General features: G+C 51.6%; 2 protein-coding genes across 8 annotated transcripts in view; one reads left to right on the top strand and one right to left on the bottom strand.

The window, feature by feature from the left end:
• The window catches only part of MAP3K12 (mitogen-activated protein kinase kinase kinase 12), a 23812-nt gene extending 7936 nt beyond the window's left edge, over positions 1-15876 (bottom strand). For 3 of the 5 annotated variants that reach the window (XM_066258556.1, XM_066258559.1, XM_066258560.1), the window contains exon 1: positions 14088-14315. The gene's annotated coding sequence lies outside the window, so the exon portion shown is untranslated. Of the gene's footprint in view, positions 1-6253; positions 6313-14087; positions 14316-15740 lie in introns of those variants that run through there. The other 2 variants (XM_066258557.1, XM_066258558.1) reach the window with 2 other exon arrangements.
• Positions 15780-21799, top strand: TARBP2 (TARBP2 subunit of RISC loading complex). 3 transcript variants are annotated; one of them, XM_066258586.1, is made up of 9 exons: positions 15780-16010; positions 16575-16739; positions 17544-17646; positions 18208-18303; positions 18878-18950; positions 19135-19252; positions 20476-20603; positions 21013-21214; positions 21369-21799. In XM_066258586.1, exons 2-9 carry the CDS (start codon positions 16580-16582, stop codon positions 21524-21526), a joined length of 1038 nt encoding a protein of 345 aa, XP_066114683.1. In that variant the 5' UTR covers positions 15780-16010; positions 16575-16579; the 3' UTR covers positions 21527-21799. The 3 variants fall into 3 exon arrangements, with proteins under 3 accessions (XP_066114683.1, XP_066114684.1, XP_066114682.1); XM_066258585.1 differs by having other exon boundaries at positions 15793-16010; positions 16570-16739; XM_066258587.1 differs by lacking the exon at positions 17544-17646 and having other exon boundaries at positions 15792-16010; positions 16570-16739; positions 18225-18303.

Here is a 21799-nt window from a genome sequence, read left to right as displayed (position 1 = left end):
AAGTGAGAGTCATCCTGAGGCACATCCAGGGCTCCCACCTGGTCTCCCATGAGCGTACTCAGAAGTACACACCTGAGCCTCTTCGAGGTTAAGTGAAGGCTGTTAGCAATCAGCTTCACTATCCTCCCAGCACAATTGGGGAATAAGGCGGAACCATCCAATGAGGATACAGAAGCTGTGTCGGGGCAAGTGGTAGCCTATTGCTTCAGTCTGCTTAGCCCCACCCCCATCAGTCCAGCTTCTCCCCCAGGAGCCAGTTAGAGAAGACCCTGTCTCCTCTTCCTCCACTGCCCCATCCCATGCTCCCCAAACCAAGATCCAGCTTTCCAGACAATGAGGATTTGTACCATTTCATAGCTGGATGCTATTTATAAAGGAACGATTAAAAAGTCTGAATCCTGGCCTGACCTGTGGTGGCGCAGTGGGATAAAGCGTCGACCTGGAACACTGAGGTCGTCGGTTCGAAACCTTGGGCTTGCCTCATCAAGGCACATATGGGAGTTGATGCTTCCTGCTCCTCCCCCTTCTCTCTCTGTCTCTACTCCTCTCTCTCTAAAAGAAAAATCAATTAAAAAAAAAAGTCTGAATCTTGCCTGACCTGTGGTGGCGCAGTGGACAAAAGTGTCGACCTAGAATGCTGAGATCACCAGTTCAAACCCTGGGCTTGCCTGGTCAAGGCACATATGGGAGTTGATGCTTCCTGCTCCTCCTTCCACCCTTCTCACTCTCCCTCCCCAACCTCTCTAAAATGAATAAATAAAAATTAAAAAAAAAAAAGTCTGAATCCTAAATTGCAGGTTTGATTTCCAGTAAGGGTACATATAAGAAACAACCAATGAATGCATAAGTTGAACAAATTGATGTTTCTCTCTCTTTCAAATCAATTTTTAAAAAGTCTGAATCAGGGAAGGGAGTCAAGAGGGACAAGTACAGGCCCTGGCCGGTTGGCTCAGCAGTAGAGTGTCGGCCTGGTGTGTGGGGGACCCGGGTTCGATTCTCGGCCAGGGCACATGGGAGAAGTGCCCATTTGCTTCTCCACCCCACACCCCCCTCCTTTCTCTCTGTCTCTCTCTTCCCCTCCTGCAGCCAAGGCTCCATTGGAGCAAAGATGGCCCGGGCGCTGGGGATGGCTCCTTGGCCTCTGCCCCAGGCGCTAGAGTGGCTCTGGTCGCGGCGGAGCAACACCCTGGTGGGGCAGAGCGTTGCCCCCTGGTGGGCGTGCCGGGTGGATCCCGGTTGGGCGCATGCGGGAGTCTGTCTGACTGTCTCTCCCCGTTTCCAGCTTCAGAAAAATACAAAAAAAAAAAAAAAAAAAGAGGGACAAGTATATACGGTGATGGAAAATGATTTGACCTTGGGCGATGGGTATACAATATAATCAACAGCTCAAATGCTACAAACACATTTACTTATACATTCTCATTGATCAATGTCACCCTGTTAAATTTAACTTTTGTGTGTGTGTGTGTGACAGAGACAGAGAAAAGGACAGATAGGAATAGACAGGAAGGGAGAGAGATGAGAAGCATCAATTCTTTGTTGCAGCACCTTAGTTCATTGATTGCTTTCTCATATGTGTGTTGACTAGGGGGGATTACAGCTGACCTAGTGACCCCTTGCTCAAGCCAGCAACCTTGAGCTCAAGTTGGTGAACCCTTCTCAAACCAGATGAGCCCATGCTCAAGCTGGCGACCTCGGGGTTTTGAACCTGGGTCCTCTGAGTCCCAGTCAGATGCTCTATCCGCTGTGCCACTGCCCGATTAGGCAAATACAATTTTCTAAATAAAGTTGTTGGAAAAACAGCTGTGTTAGGTAAGCTTGCTCGCTTGTACTTTGTATGATTAGTGCATGAGCAAGTGGCAGCACCTTGTGTGTGTAGTCTATGTAAAGCTAGGGGTGCTAGCCCTCAGGGCGGATTACAGATTGCCTACCTGCCACTGTGAGGGTCTATTTTTGCTATTGTGAGAGTCTATTGTTTGCCTGATGCCATGAGAAGTGGTTTCTCCCTGCCTGTTTGCTTTTCTGCTTTTGTGAGACTATTCAACAGGAATGGCCCAACACCTCCTAGCTCCGCAATTCCTCTACTATCTGCCCGAATCCAATGTGGACCTGCCTGGCCTTGGCTACCAGCATTACAAAAAAAAGTCTGAATCCTACCCTTATTTCTGCCACTTACTGGCTCTGTAACCTCAGGCAAGCTGTATCTCAGCATGTTTCTCCAACTGCACAAAGGGTAAACTAGCTATCATTCAGGCACAGCCAATTCTGCACCCTATATTATTAACTTTGTCTAGAGTTTGACACAGAGGGTCATTCTTATCTCCCATCTCCTGCCAGATTATAGTCAGCAAATCCCGGTATGTGAGGATTCTAGAGGACAGCAATCGTCTCATTGTTCCTTAACCCTCTGCATCAGAACCCCTGAACCACATCAGGAGAGGTGTGTCACCAATCTACACATAGAAAGGGCTCACTGGATAATGATGCAGATCAATATAGACATTTGGCACCTCTGATGACCTCAGCTCTTGTAACAATTTCCAGGCCTCTCAAAGACTTTTTCAGGGGCCATGTGGTGGGCCTGAAATTTGCATATATAACAAGCACTTCAGTTGATTCTTATTATGCCTAGCATGTTCAAAAGCTCTGACCTGCTCTGGCAGGCTAGCGCAGTAGGTTAAAGCGTCATCCCAACACAAGGTTGTGGGTTCAATCCCAGGTCAGGGCACACATGGGAAATGACCAATGAATGCAAAACTAAGCAGAACAACAAACGAACACTCCCTTCTTTGTCTCTCTAAAATCAATCAATACATTGAAAAAAATTTTTTTAAAGAAAAGCTCTGGTTTGTCCAGCTGATAGTGCAGTGGATAGAGCGTTGGCCTGGGATGCTGAGGACCCAGGTTTGAAACCCCCAGGTTGCTGGCTTGAATGCAGGCTTATCCAGCTTGAGCATGGGATCATAGACATGACCAACTGGTCGCTGGCTTCAGCAAGGAGTCACTGACTTTGCTGTAGCCCCTCCTGCCAGGGTCAAGGCACATATGAGAAGCAATCAATAAGCAACTAAGGTGCTGCCCACTACGAATTGATGCTTCTCACCTCTCTCCCTTCTTGGCGCTCTTTCTCTGTTTTTCTTGCTTAAAAAAAGAAAGAGAGAGGCCTGACCAGGCGGTGGCGCAGTGGATAGAGCGTCAGACTGGGATGCGGAAGACCCAGGTTCGAGACCCCAAGGTCGCCGGCTTGAGCACGGGCTCATCTGGGTTGAACAAAAGCCCACCAGCTTGAACCCAAGGTCTCTGGCTCCAGCAAGGTGTTACTCGGTCTGCTGAAGGCCCGTGGTCAAGGCACATATGAGAAGGCAATCAATGAACAACTAAGGTGTTGCAATGCGCAATGAAAAACTAATGATTGATGCTTCTCATCTCTTTCCATTCCTGTCTGTCCCTGTCTATCCCTTTCTCTGACTCACTCTCTGTCTCTGTAAAAATAAATAAAAGAGAGGAAAAGGAAAAGCACTGACCCAATGCCATTCTATTCTCTTTTCTTTTTTTGGGGGGGGGCAGAGACAGAGAGTCAGAGAGAAGGACAGATAGGGACAGACAGTTAGGAAGGGAGACAGATGAGAAACATCAATTCTTTGCTGCGGCTTTTTAGTTGTTCATTGATTTCTCATATGTGCCTTGACCAGGGGGCTACAACAGACCGAGTGACCCCTTGCTCGAGCCAGTGACCTTGGGCTCAAGCTGGTGAGCCTTGCTCAAACCAGATGAGCCCACGCTCAAGCTGGTAACCTCGGGGTCTGGAACCTGGGTCCTCTACATCTCAGTTCGATGCTCTATCCACTGTACCACTGCCTGGTCAGGCTATTCTCTCTTCTTTAGTGCCATATTACAGCCTTAATTCTGGGCTCATTAGCTGTGTCAGCTGACCCAGGAAAAATGCCACTCAAATGGTTTTCAGGTTCTTCCAAGGTCCCCCACCCCATACTCCACCAGCCTTTAGAACCATCTTCTAAATTACAAGTTGGCTAGTAACCCCTCTTCTGCTTCAAACCTTTTAGCAGCCCCCACTGCCTTTGGTTCAGGCACCTTACCTCCAAGCTCTGGCCCTTTCCCAGCCTAATCTACCACTGCTATTGGTACCCAGGCCATACAGAACTGAGGCTGACACTAAGCTGTATCAGGTTTGTTTTTTTTTTTTGTATTTTTCTGAAGTTGGAAACGGGGAGGCAGTCAGACAGACTCGCATGCACCTGACCGGGATCCACCTGGCACGCCTACCAGGAGGCAATGCTCTGCCCATCTGGGGCACTGCTCTGTTGTGACCATTCTAGCGCCTGAGGCAGAGGCCATAGAGCCATCCTCAGCGCCCGGGCCAACTTTTGCTCCAATGGAGCCTCGGTTGCGGGAGGGGAAGAAAGAGACAGAGAGGAAGGAGAGAGGGAGGGGTGGAGAAGCAATGGGCGCTTCTCCTGTGTGCCCTGGCCTGGAATAGAACCCAGGACTCCTACATGCCAGGCCGACGCTCTACCACTGAGCCAACTGGCCAGGGCTTGTATCAGGTTTTTGTTCCCCACTGAATGAGAGTGGCTCTCATGGAAGGCTTAATATGTGTGTTAGCCTCTGTTTTGGGCACATTAGTTCATTTAATTCTCAAAACTCTAAGGTAGGCATCCTTTGCCTACTTGACAGAGGTACACTGCTCACATAAATTAGGGTAACAGATAAGGTGCAGATACTCCAGTACTTTTACCCTTTTTTTTTTCTTTATTCATTTTTAGAGAGGAGAGAGAGAAGGAGAGAGAGAGACAGAGAGAGAGAAGGGGGGAGGAGCTGGAAGCATCAACTCCCATATGTGCCTTGACCAGGCAAGCCCAGGGTTTCGAACCGGCGACCTCAGCATTTCCAGGTCGATGCGTTATCCACTGCACCACCACAGGTCAGGCACACTTTTACCCTTTTGCATAGTGCATTTTCACCAGTGAAATAAAAGTTGGTTTTGCTTCATTTGCATATTTGAACAACTTTCTTTGACTTGTCATTTGCGTTTCTGATGTTCTTGTTCAATAAAAAAATCACGTTTCTTTTATCATTCCATATTTTGAAATATCCCCTAATATTTGTGAGCAGTATATTATTAAATAACCCACACAGGAAGCCTTAGCTAGGAAGGGGCTCAGGAAGATCAGCTTAAGCTGGATCTCTTGCCCTCTTCTCACTTCATCCTGGAAACCTTCCTCCCTGTCCCTGCTACACTGTGCTTCTTTCCTATCATGGCTCCCATTACCCTGGATGCACTATGGGTCGGGCCTCTCGCTTCTCTGAGAGCTCTTTCACATGGGATCCCAGAGCTTCAAACAGCACCTGGCGGGCAGGCAGGTGCTCAGTAAGATGAGGCATTGCTCTCCTCACCCCAGAAGACCATCTTAAGGATGGAACCTCCATTACCTATGCATTAGCTCCCTCACTCGTCAGAACCACCCAGTGAAGGAGACATTAATGGTCCCTTTATATGGAGAAAACTGACGCCCGCCCAGATAGCTGAAGTCACAGTCAGGTTCAGAATTTGAAACCCCAACATATCCCATGATATCAGCGACTTTAAGAGTTTAGATGTACACTATAATACAAATGACCAACACAAGCCAAGCAACGTGCCAATACGCCGAAGAATTTTCTCTGGGGAATACGAGGGCTGTCAACAGTGCCCCTCAAATGGGGCTTCCCGTCCAGACCCCCTAGAACACAGGTCCGGCTTTCGGGAGCTCCCAGGGCAGGAGAGCAGGACGGCACAGCGGGACCGACGCTCAAGGAGTCAGAGCCGCTTGCTGGCCCACTAGTAGCCCAAGTGGCAGGCCTCGAGGCGGAGAGTAAAGGGTTACACATTCAGCACACCCTTCCCCTTCCACCCTTCCAGACCTCCTTCCCGGTCATCACGTGGTGTGGGGCCGGGGGCAGGACCCGCTGGCGGGAGGACGGGTCTTGAGAATGGGAGGGGACATAGCCGGTTGGGGGAAGCGCTGAGCGCTGCGGCGTAACCATGACGACTGGGCCCGAGGCGGCGTGTGATGTCACCAGGACAAGATTAGCTCAGGTCACGTGAGCAGCGACAGCGGGGGTGGGGCTGCACCTGGGCCCCACCCCTGGCCCGAGCTGGGCCACGTGCTGGTTGCCCGGATGGCTGCGGTGGTGGCCACGTGGACCACCGTCCCAGCCGCCCGGCGCAAACGTGCTCCCCTCCTGCCCATACCTCCATCGACCTCTCAATGCAGCTCTTCGACCCGGCGCAAGTGGAAGGAGAGATTGATGCTGTAGAGTGGACTGAGGTTGGCATTGGGGTGTCACAGAAAAAGCAGGAAATTGGGATACATTGAGAATAAACACAGAACAGACGACAGGCCAATCCGGAGAGAGAGGGGAGGGACAAGCTGAGAGGTCCAGAGACTGAAACAGCGTGAAGCAAGGGAGAGTCAAAACTGAGGAGGGACTGAAAAACTGACTTTGAAAAACAGAGGACACTGAGAAAAAGGAGACGCGGGTTGCCTGACCTGTGGTGGCGCAGTGGATAAAGCGTTGACCTGGAAATGCTGAAATCACCGGTTCGAAACCCTGGGCTTGCCTGGTCAAGGCACATATGGGAGTTGATGCTTCCAGCTCCTCCCCCCTTCTCTCTCTCTCTCTGTTTCTCCTTCTCCTCTCTAAAATGAATAAATTAAAAAAAAAAAAAAAAAAGGAGACGCGGAAAAAAGATGAAAAGGGACTGAAGAACACGATAACCTGTGCCCTTCCCAATTCATGTTTTCTGTGTAGAAGCTGAGCCTTGAGTAGGCACACTTGGCTTTTTTTTTTTTTTTTCCTTTTGTACCTTTCTGAAGCTGGAAACCGGGAGAGACAGTCAGACAGACTCCCGCATGCACCCGACCGGGATCCACCCGGCACGCCCACCAGGGGCGAGGCTCTGCCCACCAGGGGGCGATGCTGCGCCCCTCTGGGGCGTCACTCCCCCGCGACCAGAGCCACTCTAGCGCCTGGGGCAAAGGCCAAGGAGCCATCCCCAGCACTTGGGCCATCTCCGCTCATCTCTGGAGCCTCGGCTGCGGGAGGGGAAGAGAGAGACAGAGAGGAAGGAGGGGAGGGGGGTGGAGAAGCAAATGGGCGCTTCTCCTATGTGCCCTGGCCGGGAACCGAACCCGGGTCCCCCGCACGCCAGGCCGACGCTCTACCGCTGAGCCAACCGGCCAGGGCCACACTTGGCTTTTAAAAGGAATTTTTCATCCTTCATCTGGTGTTTGGCAACTAAGAGTTCGGGCATAGGGAGGGTGACATGCAGTCTATCCTCATTCCAGTTCACCAGATTTCCCCGAGGGCCCTCTGGTACCCAGGGCCAGCAGCTGGGGCGAGAAGACAAACCTCACCTGTTTGTCTTTTAGGGTAGTGGGAGTAGCTGAAGAAAAAGATGGGACCAAGGGAAAGAGAGGGAATCTAGCCAGGCTCAGCCGATCCTCATCCTGTTGTTAGGCTAATGACAACTCTTCCAGACTGACCTGAAGGGGTGGGGGGGAAGCCGAGGCCCCAGGGAGCTGTAGTAAACTGGGGATTTGTCTCTCCCCACTCCCTTACCCTGTTTAATTTCTCTGACTTGCCAGTTGTGACCCGCTGCCCCCTAGGCCAAGCCATTCGGTCACCCTGGGGGAGGGGAGCTGTCTCCCCAACCATCAATTATGCAGAGCATAGGGAAGGGCAGAGATGTGACAGGAGGGGCGGATATCTCAGTCATTCTGTCCATCATATTTACCAAGTGCTTAGTGTGCAGAACTCTGCTCCCTAAGCTATACAACTAACAGGGGAAGAGGCTCTTTGGACACCCTGTGAGGCCCAAATTCAGTTTCAGCTACCAGATTCTCTGCTCTGGTGTTGGTTCCCCAAGTTCCCCTTCAAGAGGCTGTAGGAGTGGAGGGGCTTAGGGAATACCCTCCTCCCCCCTTAATTTCTCCTCCTAGGTTCTCCAGTCTGAGATGCTGGAGGCCTGAGGCAAAGGAACCCTTTGAATTCTTTCTTGCTTCCTCCAGTTCTAACAGCAGAATCTCAATGCCCAAGCTGCTTGTCTGGCTGACTTGGGGGCTCAGTTGAGAGGCCAAGCCATCTGTCTAAGTGTTGGGCTTTCACACTGAGCACTAACCATTTGTTCTGAACTTCACTTGGCACTCAAGTCAAGGAGGAAGATTTCCTTTCAATCTTGGGTAGGGGTGGGAAGGGAGGCCTTCATGGGGAGAGGGCACCTACGACTTGGAATGCTTTCACCGTGGCAGGCTTTGAGGTTCTTAAAGGATGAAGGACTGACCCCTTCGAGCCATGTCTTCTGGTCACTTTAGCTGCAGATTCTTACAGAATCCATGGTCCTGGCCCCAGGGTTCTTCTCAGATGAAAAGAACTACAGCTTTTTGCCTGACCAGGCGGTGGCGCAGTGGATAGAGCGTCAACCTGGGGTGCTGAGGACCCAGGTTTGAAACCCTGAGGTCGCTGGCTTGAGTGTGCGATCATAGATATGACCCCATGGTTGCTGGCTTGAAGCCCAAGATTGCTGGGTTGAGCAAGGGGTCACTGGCTCAGCTGGAGCCCCCTCAGTCAAAGCACATATGAGAAAGCAATCAATGAACTAAGGAGCTGTAACAATGAGATGATACTTCTCATCTCTCTCCCTGTCTGTCTGCTCTCTAGCAAAAAAAAAAAAAAAAAAAAAAAAAAAAGAACTACAACTACAGCTTTTCTCAAGGACCTTATGAGGGGGAGATGCCTTCTGCTAAGAACCTGGGAAAAACTGGAGATCACCCCTAAATCCAGGCCCCCAACCTCATATAGATCAAGCCCTGAGACCTCTAGCGGAAGGGGCTGGGGGAAGTACTATTTAAGAAAAAAAAAGAGCCAGTTTTGGATTTGGACAAATCAGAACTAGAACCTCAGTTTTGCTACAAAGTAGTTTAAGGAATGTAACCTCTCTGAGACTCAACTCTACCTCATAGAGTGGTGAGGGTTAAGTGAGCCAATGTAGGGAACACCCTAAACACAGTCCCTGGCTCCTGGCTTTTTCTTCCTAATTGGCTAGACACCAGGTCTTTCTTTGTGGATTCTGGAGAAGCATGTCTTTCTGTCTGAGCAGAAAAAAGGAGACTTGGTCTCCAACCTTATATTTCCCCAAGACAAATCTCCCTTTCAGGTTCCTGGCAAACCAGGTCACAACAACAGAGCCCAAACCCTTTGTCCTACCTCCTCTGGCCTAAGGGGGAAGGCCTAATTCTCTTTGCACTCCATCCTCACCCCCTGGTCAACATGGTCCAGGATTACCCCTCAGCCCTACCTTTTAACATTTGAGGGGTAGGAGGGGATAGGAGCAAGATATGTGCCACAGGGTTCACAAGGGTCTCTCTTTCATTCAGGACTTCAGGAGAACCTGGAAGAAGTTCAGCGTATTTTAACATCTTGAAGGATAGGCCTGACCTGTGGTGGTGCAGTGGATAGGGCGTTGACCTGGAAATGCTGAGGTCGCCGGTTCGAAGCCCTGGGCTTGCCTGGTCAGGGCACATATGGGAGTTGATGCTTCCAGCTCCTCCCCTCCTTCTCTCTCTCTCTCTCTCTCCTCTCTCTCTTTCCCTCTGTCTCTCCCTCTCCTCTCTAAAATGAATAAAAAAAAAAAAAACATCTTGAAGGATAGATGCCAAAGTGTGCCAATTTCTATGTAGGTGGAATTATGGGTGTTTTCTTTTTGTGGCTTATCTATATTTTTTAATATTTCAGTAATGACTTTGAATTGCTTCAAATTAAGAACTTTAAGCCTGGCCTGTGGTGGCGCAGTGGAGAAAGCATCAACCTAGAATGCTGAAGTCATTGGTTCTAAACCCCAGGCTTGCCTGGTCAAGGCACATATGGCAGTTTATGCTTCCTTCTCTCCCTCTCTCTCTCTCCCTCTCTCTCCCCTAAGATGAATAAAAATCTTAAAAAAAAAAAAAAAAAAAAAGAACTTGAAACCTTGGTTTGACCTGTGGTGGTGCGGTGGATAAAACATAGACCAGGGCCTGACCAGGCAGTGGTGCAGTGGATAGAGCGTCGGACTGCGATGCTGAGGACCCAGGTTTGAGACCCCAAGGTCGCCAGCTTGAGCGTGGGCTCATCTGGTTTGAGCAAAGCTCACCAGCTTGGACCCAAGGTTGCTGGCTCCAGCAAGGGGTTACTCGGTCTGCTGAAGGCCCGTGGTCAAGGCACATATGAGAAAGCACTCAATGAACAACTAAGGTGTTGCAATGCGCAATAAAAAACTAATGATTGATGCTTCTCATCTCTCCGTTCCTGTCTGTCTGTCCCTGTCTATCCCTCTCTCTGACTCTCTCTCTGTGTAAAAAAAAACCAAAAAACAAAAAACAAAAAACCAAAAAACAAAACAAAACATAGACCAGGAATGCTGAGGTCAATGGTTTGAAAACCCTGGCTTGCCCAGTTAAGGCACATATGAGAAGCAACCATGCTTCTTGCTCCTTCTCCCCTCTCCCTTTCTTTCTCCTTCTCCTCTCTCTAAAATCAATAAATTAAATAAAATCTTAAAAAAAAACCCACCTCAACAACTTTAAGCCCTGGCTGGATAGCTGTTAGTTAGGACGTCATTCTAATATGCTAAGGTTGTAGTTTTGATCCCAGATCAGGCACATACAAGAATCAATGAGTATATAACTAGCTGGAACAACAAATCAGTCTCTCTCTCTCTAAAATCAATCAATAAAAAAATTTTTCAGCCCTGGCCGGTTGGCTCAGTGGTAGAGCATCGGCCTGGCATGCAGGAGTCCCGGGTTTGATTCCCGGCCAGGGCACACAGGAGAAGCGCCCATCTGCTTTTCCACCCCTCCCCCTCTCCTTCCTCTCTGTCTCTCTCTTCCCCTCCCGCAGCCGAGGCTCCACTGGAGCAAAAGATGGCCTGGGCGCTGAGGATAGCTCCATGGCCTCTGCCTCAGGCGCTAGAATGGCTCTGGTCGCAACAGAGTGGAGCCCCAAATGGGCAGAGCATCGCCCCCTGGTGGGCATGCCGGGTGGATCCCGGTCGGGCGCATGCGGGAGGCTGTCTGACTGCCTCCCTGTTTCCAGCTTCAGAAAAAATACAAAAAAAAAAAATTCAAATCAACCAATGAATGCAGAAATAAGTGGAACAAATCAATAGTTCTCTCTCCTTTCCTCTCTAAAGACAATAATAGAAGTTTTAAATAAGAAATTTAAAAATCTATTTGGGCCCTGGCTGGTTTGCTCAGTGGATAGAGCATTGGCCCAGTGTATGGAAGTCCCAGGTTTGATCCTCAGTAGGGCACCTAGGAGAAGCAATCATCTGCTTTTCTTTCCCTCCCTCTTCCCCTTCACTCTCTCTTCTCCTGCAGTCAGTGGCTGTATTGGTTTGAGCATTGGCCCCAGGCGCTGAGGATAGCTCAGTTGATTTGAGCATTGGCCCCAGACAGGGGTTGTTGGTTGGATCCAGGTCAGGGCCCATGTGGATATCTGTTTCTCTATCTTCCCTCTTTTCAAAAAAAAAAGAAAAAAGAAAAAAAAAAACAGATAACAAAAAGATTAAAAAATACAGGTAAAGTTCACAGACACAAAAATCTATTTGAAATTGAAAAAGGGAAGATAAAAATTAGAGTTCCCATCCATTTCTGTCACCTAACTTGGGAGAGTGTGCTACAGAGGGAGGGTGGATAACCTAAGAATCAGAGAGGTTTGGTTAACATCCTGTCTCTGCTCCTGACCATTTGGGCAACTTGGAGTTCAAAACTTAATAAACCTCTGTTCTTTCATTTCTAAATGGGGAGAGTGGTACCTATGTCACACAGTGGTAATGAAGTATATAATGTGGTAGGTAAGAGCACAAACTCTGGATCAGACAGACCTTAAGGTCTAGCCACATACTGACTTTTTCACTTTGAACAGATTAGTAAAGTTTTACTTCCCTCCCTAAAATAGAGATGATGAGAACACAACCTAAATCTTAGTCCTGTTATGAGCATTACTGAGGTAATCCGAATAAAGTTCCTGGCCCAATACCTAGTACCAAACAAGCCTCCTTTAAGCATTAGCCATGTGGAAAGTGCCTGAAGTAGGGGTTTTATACATGTGATATCCCTTCTTTTTCTTTTCCTCCTCCCAAAGCAAGAAGCAGTAGGGAGGGCACAGGTGGAAAGGGAGGTGGACTAACAGGAGTGGAGAAAAAGGAGAGCAAGGAAAGAAGAAAACAAAGGACAGGGCTTTTTATATTGGATAATCTTTGGTCTCTTCTGCAATGGTGTCCCTTCCTCCTCATCACCTTCCCCCAACACACACATGACCCTAGTCCTTCTGGGAGCAAATGAAGCAGACAGATCAGTCTCTGTGGCCAGCCCCTCATGAAGTCCCTTTGTCTCCCGCTGGCATCATCTTCACACTTTGTTCCTTGATTCCCAGCAGGAACTTCTGAAGGAGTTGCTCCCTAATCCCTTCTTTCTCCCAGCCCAGGCAGGGGAGACACAGGACTGCACACAGTCATTTTGTTATTAGGTGAATCCTTGGTGGAGGGTACTAGAATTTAAGGTCTTCTTCATGGCAAGGCCATACCAACTCCATCACTTCTGAGGGAAGGTCTGGGAAACAGCAGTTGGTTTTCAGAAGGGTTCTGCCATCCTCATCTGTAAGGACACCTAGGAATTCCTTTGCCACTTACTTAAACTTCTTGCCTCCTCTGCCCATAACTGGGTTAAATCAGGGGATGAATATTTAGTTGTTTTTCCTGTGTGCAGCATCACCTCAGTCCCTGATGTGAGTGGCAGGCTTGAGAGGAAAGCTGCTTTTTGCCACCCTTAAGAGTGAGATAGAAGAGAGTAGGCCCTAAAAGCTCAGCGGAACTTTAGTGCCTGCATTGGAAGGCCCATGGCACACTTGGGTCCTTTCCTTCCTGAATCCTTTCTGCTTGTCCTCCTTTGGTGTGAATGACCCTCTGGCTGAAAATCTGAGTTCCCAGAGCCATGGGGTTCACTCTGCAAGGTGGAAGGGAACTACAAGTTGTTTAGAGGGAGGCACTGCACTGGCCGGCTTGAGAGACTCTGGGTGGTGAAGAGACCTCATGGGCACTCCCTCTTGGTTGGGGACCACACACTCAGTCTCTTCCCAAGAGGGAGCAGGGAATGGAGCTAAAAGGTAGGATTCCTCTCTATCCTCCCTAAATTCTAAGGGAAACCCCACTCTTTCCTTTCAGTATTTATAAAGCCTCCAACTCTTTCTCTTCTCTTACCTCAGCCAAAGGCCATGGTTATCAGGACCCTCAACTCTGTGGAAAAGATTCTTCTGTATTTTTCAAAGGAGTTTGAGGAGCGTGTGGGGGAAAGGGAGGAGGTACATGAAAGGCCTGGGCTGAGGAAATGGGTTAGGGGGGGGTCAGAGGAGATGGAAAGGGGGAGAAAGCCACATGTGAATGGGGGAGGGGAGGATGCAACCGCTGGATGGAGAAGGTGAATGCCACAGCTGGAGGGATTTACGCTTTACAGTGGGAAGGGGAGGGAGGCCATTGCCTGGGCTTCCAGGAACAGGTGCTCTCTACCTATAATCCTCAGGTACAACCCGCTAAGTGTGCATGTGGAGAGAACGGGGGGGGGGGGGGGGCAAAACAGGCCTTGTTCGTCCTTCCTTTCCTTCCGTTTTAGCGGCCAAAACTCATCCTCCTCTTTTCCTCCTCTCCTGCTTGAGGATGAGTGGGAGGAGAGGATGGTCTCTTGCCGCTGTCCTTAAGTCTCTTCCCCAATCATCCCCCAACCCCACAGCATACAGTGCTTTTCAGCTTCTGAGGCTCTTCATCTCCAAGCTGGGTCGCGACGTCCCTTTGCTCCATACCTCTCCTTTCCATCCCTACAAACGTCGGGTCCAGATACACAGTTCCTCCATCCCCACAGCCTCAGCATCCCCGCTGCACCCCACCCCCCACCCCGCCATATCTGCATACCAACCCTCCCTCGGGACCCGGATCCCAGGACCCGAACCCATCCCTGCCCCCCACCCCCCACCCCCCACAATTCGGTCCGGCTTCTCACCTCGGGGGCTCCGCGGCCGCAGCACAAAAGGCGGCGCTGCTGCAGCTCAGCTCCGGATGCTGTTCCTGCCTCCTCCTCCTTCTCCTCCTCCTCTCCTCCCCCCGCTGCCCTCGACCGGACCCGGGGCGCCGTCACAGGCGACTCGTGCGGAGCACGGGTGTACGGGTGTCAGCCCCAGATTTCTTCCCCCGACCTCCGACCCCACTCTACTTGAACTCCCGCTCCTTCCTAGGCCCCCGCCCCTAGCCCCCCCGAGACGGACACGCCCTGAGCGGGGGATGCTGCACTGGATCCGCCGGCCTCTTAAAGGAGCCTGCTGCTGCCACCCGGCGCACTCCGGGTCCGTCCCTGCCGTGTCTGGGTCCCTCACCTCCCTACTGGCGGTCCCACCATCGGGTTTCTGTTGATTCTGTTGGAGCCCCCTAAAACCGGTCTTACAAACTCACTCCTACACACTGAGGCAGTAGCCCCCCAGATGGGAAACTGCCACCCCCCACATGCTAGCGTTACTCCCCGTCATAGCAATTTTGCTTGCTTTCCTTCTCCAGTTCCACCCAGTGAGAATCCACTCGGCTCAATGCGTGTCCCCCTTTTGTGTTCCTAGATGACCCCTCAAATTATTCCAAGATTTCTCTTCCCTGACACACTCTTAGAACATTCATTAGAATCAAACATTTTTCATGATTTCTTTCCAAGGTCACAAGATTTTTTCATCTTTCAGCCCAGTGGTTGTGAGGCTTTGGGGAGAAGGGAATGAAGCTCTGAAATCTAGAAGAGTCGATTAGTCTTAGAGGCCAAAATTTCTTGCTCTCTTCAACTGAGGCCCAAGACCCACCACAGAGGGAATGAGACCACCATGTGCTTCAGTCCTTCCAATCCCGTAGTCCCCTGATTCTCAGGCTCGGAGGCGTCTGCTGGCCAGCTACAGAAAAGTTCACTAGGGCCATTCTAAAAAGGCTTTAGAAAATAAGCGGAAACCCAACAGGCTGCGGGGCAGATTTAAATGGGAAGAGAGGTGAAGGGCAACCTAGGAAAAGGAAAGAGGTTTTGTGAGACGAAGGCCCGAACGATAAGGAGTTAGACCGAGGGCTGAAGGTGAACTCTGAGACGAACTTGGACGTACAACGGCCCCAGCGTGCTGAGGGGCAAAAACAGTCCCCTCCCATGTCCGGGTAAGGCCTACCCTCGCACATTGCAGAGTCAGATCCGACAGTTTTACCACTAGGCCAATCAAAACCTTTTCTGAAAAAAGAGGCGGGGCCAAAAGGGCTGACTCTTTCTTTGTTCCTGCCCCTTTAGGTGAGATAACCAATCGCAATCCAGAGCAATCGGGAATAGCCAATTAAGCAGAGACGCTTCTCCTGCATGCTTGACCCTGCCCCTCCAACTGCGACAAAGATGGCGCGCGAGCTCCTGGGTTCTGTAGTTTTCTCAGTATTCGGAGGTCTCCACCCCAACTGCTCGAGTTAGCCCTTACCGCCCCAACCCCAGCCGCTTCCAACTCTGCCAGTACGCAAGTCCAGAGCCCCCGCTTAGGGTAGAGGAGATGTGGCAGGAAGGAGGTGGGCGATATTTAAGAAAAACAATCACTCTCAGAACGCCGGCGACTGTGGAGGGGACGGTCGGCTCCTCCCAGAAGGCGGTGCTACCTACCAGGGCTAACCACGCGGAGGGTTGTGGGAAGGATAGCTCCCCTCCTGGTGGAGTCTGATGGAATCGGGTGGGCAGGAAAACTCCATGTCCCAGTATGCCCCACGGCGGGCCCGACTGGCCGCAACTCCGGGCTTGGCCCGGGCCTTAGCTTGTCAGCGGTGTATTGGGGCGCGTGGAGATTGAAGTCACGGTGGCGCGCGCGGGGACGCAGGAGGGAATGAGTGAAGAGGCGCAGGGCTCTGGCACTACCACGGGCTGCGGGCTGCCCAGGTGAGAGGCCTCGAAACGATCACTGCGGGGCGAGAGCGTAGCGTGGTGCGGAGGGGTAGCGGCGCGGCCCCAGCATGCATCTGGTCTGAGGGTTGTTCCCGGCAAGCACTGGGGTAGTGGGCCGTGGTTCCCGGCATTCACCCGAGCGGTGGCTACTGCCTCCTGCTCGAAATAGTTTAGGGCTGGCCCGGTTCCCAGACTGCACTGGAGCTTTGGGCTTTATGCCCCCGACATTCAGTGCATTTGGTGGGTACTGGGTTCTTGGCCTGCACTGTGTTAGGGAACATGCACTTCCAAACTGTACTCGGGCACAGGATTCACCGCATTAACTGAGACAAGAACAGAGCATTCCCTCTTGTCCTGGGACAGTGGACCCTGCTTTCCCAGCATGCACCATTATTCCACATTGAACCCAGCCTATGGTTGCTGTACTACTACCTGGGGTCCCCTGGACCCTGTGACCCCTATAGGGTCCCTGGGTTTGATATAGCAGTGCTTGGCCAGGTGGGTGCAGAGAAGGGAGGTGTGATGTGGGTCTGTGCCCCCCCCCCCCCCCCAGTATAGAGCAAATGCTGGCAGCCAACCCGGGCAAGACCCCGATCAGCCTTCTGCAGGAGTATGGGACCAGAATAGGGAAGACGCCCGTGTACGACCTTCTCAAAGCCGAGGGCCAAGCCCACCAGCCTAATTTCACCTTTCGGGTCACCGTTGGCGACACCAGCTGCACTGGTGAGGAAGGCTTGGGCCAGCCTGGCTGGGGTGTGCATTCTCAGGGCCCCACTGGCTTTATTTCTTGGAGTCTTTTTACAGTCCTTCAAGAGCAGTGAGGGAGGGAGAGATTTCAGGGTAAAGGCCACTGATTGGATTGGGACAACAGGTCTGTGAGGTGAGTAGGATGTGAGCTAGCAGGATTGCCATAGTGATCTGGCAGACTGTCATCATTCTAGAGGAAAATGGAAGAGGAGATAAACCCAAATCTCAGTGAAGTACATGGGGGAGTGAGTGCCCGCTGTGCTGGGCTCTGTTGCAGGTGCCTAATCAATTTCCTATTTGATCATAAACCTTAGTCTAATCCAGTGATTTAGGTGCTAGTATCCTCATATTGAATATGAGAAGACGGAGGCTTAGAGAGTCAATGACTGGTGCGAGGTCACATGCTTAGTAAATGGTAGAGCCAGGCTTTTTTTTTTATAAATAAATTTTTAGAGCCAGGCTTTGAGTCTTCTTTCTTTCTAGTTTTCTAGCTAGAGAAAGTGATTCCCAGAGGAAAGTAAGGCAGAGAAAGAATCTTTACCCAAGGTGTCTGAGCTCAGGAGCAGTTCTGTCTGGCATGGCTTGATTTGGGGAGCTCATGGAAAGATAAGGGCCCTCTTCCGGCAATTAGTATATAACACTACTAGTCTTGGACAGGGAGAGGTCAGTGAGAAGGGGCTTGGTTGACTCCCTATAGCTGTGAAGAGAGAGGCTGTGGGATGCTGGTTTCTCTTCTGTCCTTCCAGTGACCTCCAGTATTGCCCGCGCCCCCTCTCTCAGGTCAGGGCCCCAGCAAGAAGGCAGCCAAGCACAAGGCAGCTGAGGTGGCCCTCAAACACCTCAAAGGGGGGAGCATGCTGGAGCCGGCCCTGGAGGACAGCAGGTGAGGGAGGAACAGCTAAGGCATCCTAGAGCCCCTGTCAGGAACCCAGGCCCCTGCACTAGCCCCTCTGCCCGGTAGGCCTGGCCTGAATACACGTAGCCACATTGACCTGGCCTCTTGCTGAGTTTCCTCTGGACCCGAGCAGAATGCTTCCAGGGCTCCTGCTGCTGGGGGGAATGGCCAGCTCCACTGAGGGACTGTGACTGGTTTGGGGTTCAGGCTAGGGAGGGAGAGGGGGTGGAGGCTGAGGCTGGAGGGAGTGGCCTTCTCTGTCTAGCAGAATCTCCTTTCCTGTTCTGTGCACAGGTTGGAGTTTGTTGCTCCCATGTTCTTGGGTAGAAAGAGACCCTCTTTCTCCTTTTTCTGAGTCTTTTTGATTTGGTGTTTGGCAGCAAGGATCCCAGGAGGAAGAGCTGGTGGTTGAGCTTCCCAGAGTCTTTGACTTGAGTGGGAAGGAATTTTCTTAGGAGATGGGCCGGTCAGGAGGACCTGGGTTCCTCACCCTTCCACTGCCCCCCCCCCACATGGGTGTGAATCAAAGGCCCCCTTCCCCTCGGGAAGTTCTTTTTCTCCCCTAGACTCTTCACTACCTGAGGACGTTCCAGCTTTTACTGCTGTAGCAGCTGCTACTCCTGTTCCATCTGCTGTCCCAACCAGGTATCTTATCTCTCCTGACTGCCTGAGGAGGGGTGGGAGAAGGGGTCCTGGCTCCTGGTCCTCAGCCCTTGGACTCAGGTTGGTCAGGCATAAGGAAATCTGAGAGTATACAGAGGCTGGAATAGTTGGGGGCCAGAGTTTGAAGATTTTACACCAGCTGGTAAGCTCTTGGGACAGAAGGTAATTAATGATTTTTAAATAGCCATATGGATAATGTTTGACCATGTTTAAGGGACTTGCAGGCCCCATTTTTTTCTGAGTTGGCCCCATGATAGTCCTGTGTCTGAGTCCCATAAGGTGTTTCCAGGGACTGGATATACAGCCCCTCTCCCACTGTCCAGGTGAGGTGATGATCATGTGTTCCAGAAAATTGAAGTGGGCCTGAGACCTGGAGGAGACTTTACTTTCAGGGGAGGGGGAAGGAAGCAACTTGGAAGTTTGGACAGATAAGCTGCCTGCCTGGCGGGAAGTAGGGAAATGGTAGTGGGGAAACTAAAACAAGGCTTAGGACCCCGGGACAGCGGCAGAAGAGACTAGCCCCCTCAGCTTTGGCCCTGGGCCCTTTTTCCTTCAGGAGCCCCCACATGGAGGTGCAGCCCCCTGTCTCCCCTCAGCAGTCTGAGTGCAACCCTGTTGGAGCTCTGCAGGTGTGCCCCTTATTTCCTGTGCATGCCTGTCCCTTGACCCAGGGGGCCATGAGGGAAGGTCATGGGGGAGGTTTCTTTGTTCTTAGGGCTTCTAACCTGGAATCTGAGTTGCCTAGGATAGAAAGGAGAGAAAGTCTGGATTCTTCTCACTTAGCCTTGTGTACCCTTATTTCTCTCTTCCAAGGAGCTGGTGGTACAGAAAGGCTGGCGGTTGCCTGAGTACACAGTAACTCAGGAGTCTGGGCCAGCCCACCGCAAAGAGTTTACCATGACCTGCCGAGTGGAGCGTTTCATTGAGATTGGTAATTGGGCAGGAGGGAATTCTTGCAGTTACTGTCCCCCAGCACCTCAGTCCTGGCTATAGGAAGCTTCTAGCTTCTCTGAGATAACCCTGCTGTCCTGGCTGAGACCCCCAGCTTGGCTCCGTCCTTTTCGCTATTTGCTTTTTTTTTTTTTGCTTTTCTTTTTTTTTTTTGTATTTTTCTGAAGCTGGAAATGGGAAGAGACAATCAAACAGACTCCCGCATGTGCCCTACCGGGATCCACCTGCATGCCCACCAGGGGCGATGCTCTGCCCACCAGGGGGTGATGTTCTGCCCCTCCGGGGCGTCGCTCTGCCATGACCAGAGCCACTCCAGCGCCTGGGGCAGAGGCCAAGGAGCCATCCCCAGCGCCCGGGCCATCTTTGCTCCAATGGAGCCCTGACTGCGGGAGGGGAAGAGAGAGACAGAGAGGAAGGAGGGGGGGTAGAGAAGCAAATGGGCGCTTCTCCTATGTGCCCTGGCCGGGAATCAAACCCAGGTCCCCCGCACGCCAGGCCGACACTCTACCGCTGAGCCAACTGGCCAGGCCTGCTTTTTTTCTTTTTTAGCGAGCAAGAGAGAGAGATAGGAAGGGAGAGAGATGAGAAGCATCAACTCGTACTTGCAGCACTTTAGTTGTTCATTGATTGCTTCTCATACTTGCCTTGATTGGGGAGGTGCTCCAGCCAAGCCAGTGACCCCTTGCTCAAGCCAGCGAGCTTGGGCTTCAAGCCAGCAATGTTAGGGGTTTATTTATTTATTTATTTATTTTTTATTTATTTTAGAAAGGAGAGAGAGAGGGAGAGAGAGAGGAGAGAGAGAGAGAAGGGGGGAGGATCAGGAAGCATCAACTCCCATATGTACCTTGACCAGGCAAGCCCAGGGTTTTGAACCAGCGACCTCAGCATTTCCAGGTCGACGCTTTATCCACTGCGCCACCACAGGTCAGGCCGCAATGTTAGGGTTTTGAACCCGGGTCCTTCCTCAGCGTCCCAGGTCCACGCGTTACTCTCTGCACCATCGCCTGGTCAGGCCTTTTAGCTTCTTCCTTGCATCCTGTCTTACCCCCTCTTCTGGCCAACCAAGTTCTCAGGTACATGCGGGTCCTGAGCTTTGCTTTGCAATCCAAATCTGAAGGGACCTTCAACCCCATTTTGAGCTGGGTGGAAAACACTGGGTCTGTTGGGAGTTATATAATCCAGTAATCCTCTCCTAACACACAGGCAGTGGCACTTCCAAAAAGCTGGCAAAGCGTAATGCAGCAGCCAAAATGCTGCTTCGAGTGCACACCGTGCCTCTGGATGCCCGGGACGGGAGTGAGGCAGAGCCTGATGACGACCACTTCTCCATTGTGAGTGGCTGTGGGCCAGCCTCTGTGCCTGGCCGGGGCACTGGGCACTCAGTTCTGTGACAGAAGTGCATCTTTTTGGGTCCCAGGCCTGCTTCTGTCCACTTTCCATTGGACCCAAGGTTCTGGGGGCCCCTCTCTCAGTTTCAGCTGTAGGCCCAGCTGGTGAGTGCTGTGGGGAGCTAGCACAGGGCGGGAGCCCTGTAGGCTTTTGTTCCTGGGACGAGGAAGGCCGTCTGGTCGTCCAGTCCAGGGTCTGATAGGGAGAGAGGGCCATATGGGGGTTGACTGAGGGAGGCAAGCTAGAAGCTCCATTCTTTAGGCTATTCTCTCCTTGGACATTAAATGTCCATTAAATGCCTGGGTCTCCCAGCCCCATGCTTCATCTTTATCACTGTTTCCATCTCTTCAGGGTGTGGGCTCCCGCCTGGATGGACTTCGGAACCGCGGCCCAGGCTGCACCTGGGATTCTCTGCGCAGTTCGGTGGGAGAGAAGATCCTGTCCCTCCGCAGCTGCTCCCTGAGTGCCTTAGGTGCTCTGGGCCCTGCCTGCTGCAGTGTCCTCAGTGAGCTCTCTGAGGAGCAGGCCTTCCATGTCAGCTACCTGGATATTGGTATGGCTGGTTGCGGGCCGGGGGATGGTGGGGACTGGACCAGAGCAAGCACAGATGGGTGTAAGGAGTTGGGGAGGGCACGATGATGTAGATCACCCCTCCCGGTGTTGTCTTCCCACCCAACACTGCCTCCTTCCTGTCTCCTGGTCTCCAGAGGAGTTGAGCCTGAGTGGGCTCTGCCAGTGTCTGGTGGAACTGTCCACACAGCCGGCCACCGTGTGTCATGGCTCTGCAACCAGCAGGGAGGCAGCCCGTGGTGAGGCCGCTCGCCGTGCCCTGCAGTACCTCAAGATCATGGCGGGCAGCAAGTAAAGCTCCAGATGGACTTGTGGATGTACACCTTGCTCCCTGCTCTTCCTGCCCTTGGTCCAGGCATCTGCCCATCTCTGGTACCCCCTGGAGGTGCCATCTCTACCTTTGACACAGACTGCCTCCTTGAAGGCCGAGGAGGGCATGGGGCCAGGAGCCATGGACCACAGGCCTCAGCGGCCCGGATCTATCCTCATGTTACTAGTGATGAAGGGGAGGGAAATTGGGCACTCTCCCCTAAAGCCCAGAATAAATGTGCTGCTCCTTGAATTTTTA

This window comes from Saccopteryx bilineata, chromosome 2, assembly GCF_036850765.1.
Source record: "Saccopteryx bilineata isolate mSacBil1 chromosome 2, mSacBil1_pri_phased_curated, whole genome shotgun sequence".
NCBI lineage: Eukaryota > Metazoa > Chordata > Mammalia > Chiroptera > Emballonuridae > Saccopteryx > Saccopteryx bilineata.
The sequence above is the reverse complement of the archived record's forward strand: the minus strand, read 5'-3'. Positions and strand labels throughout refer to the sequence as shown.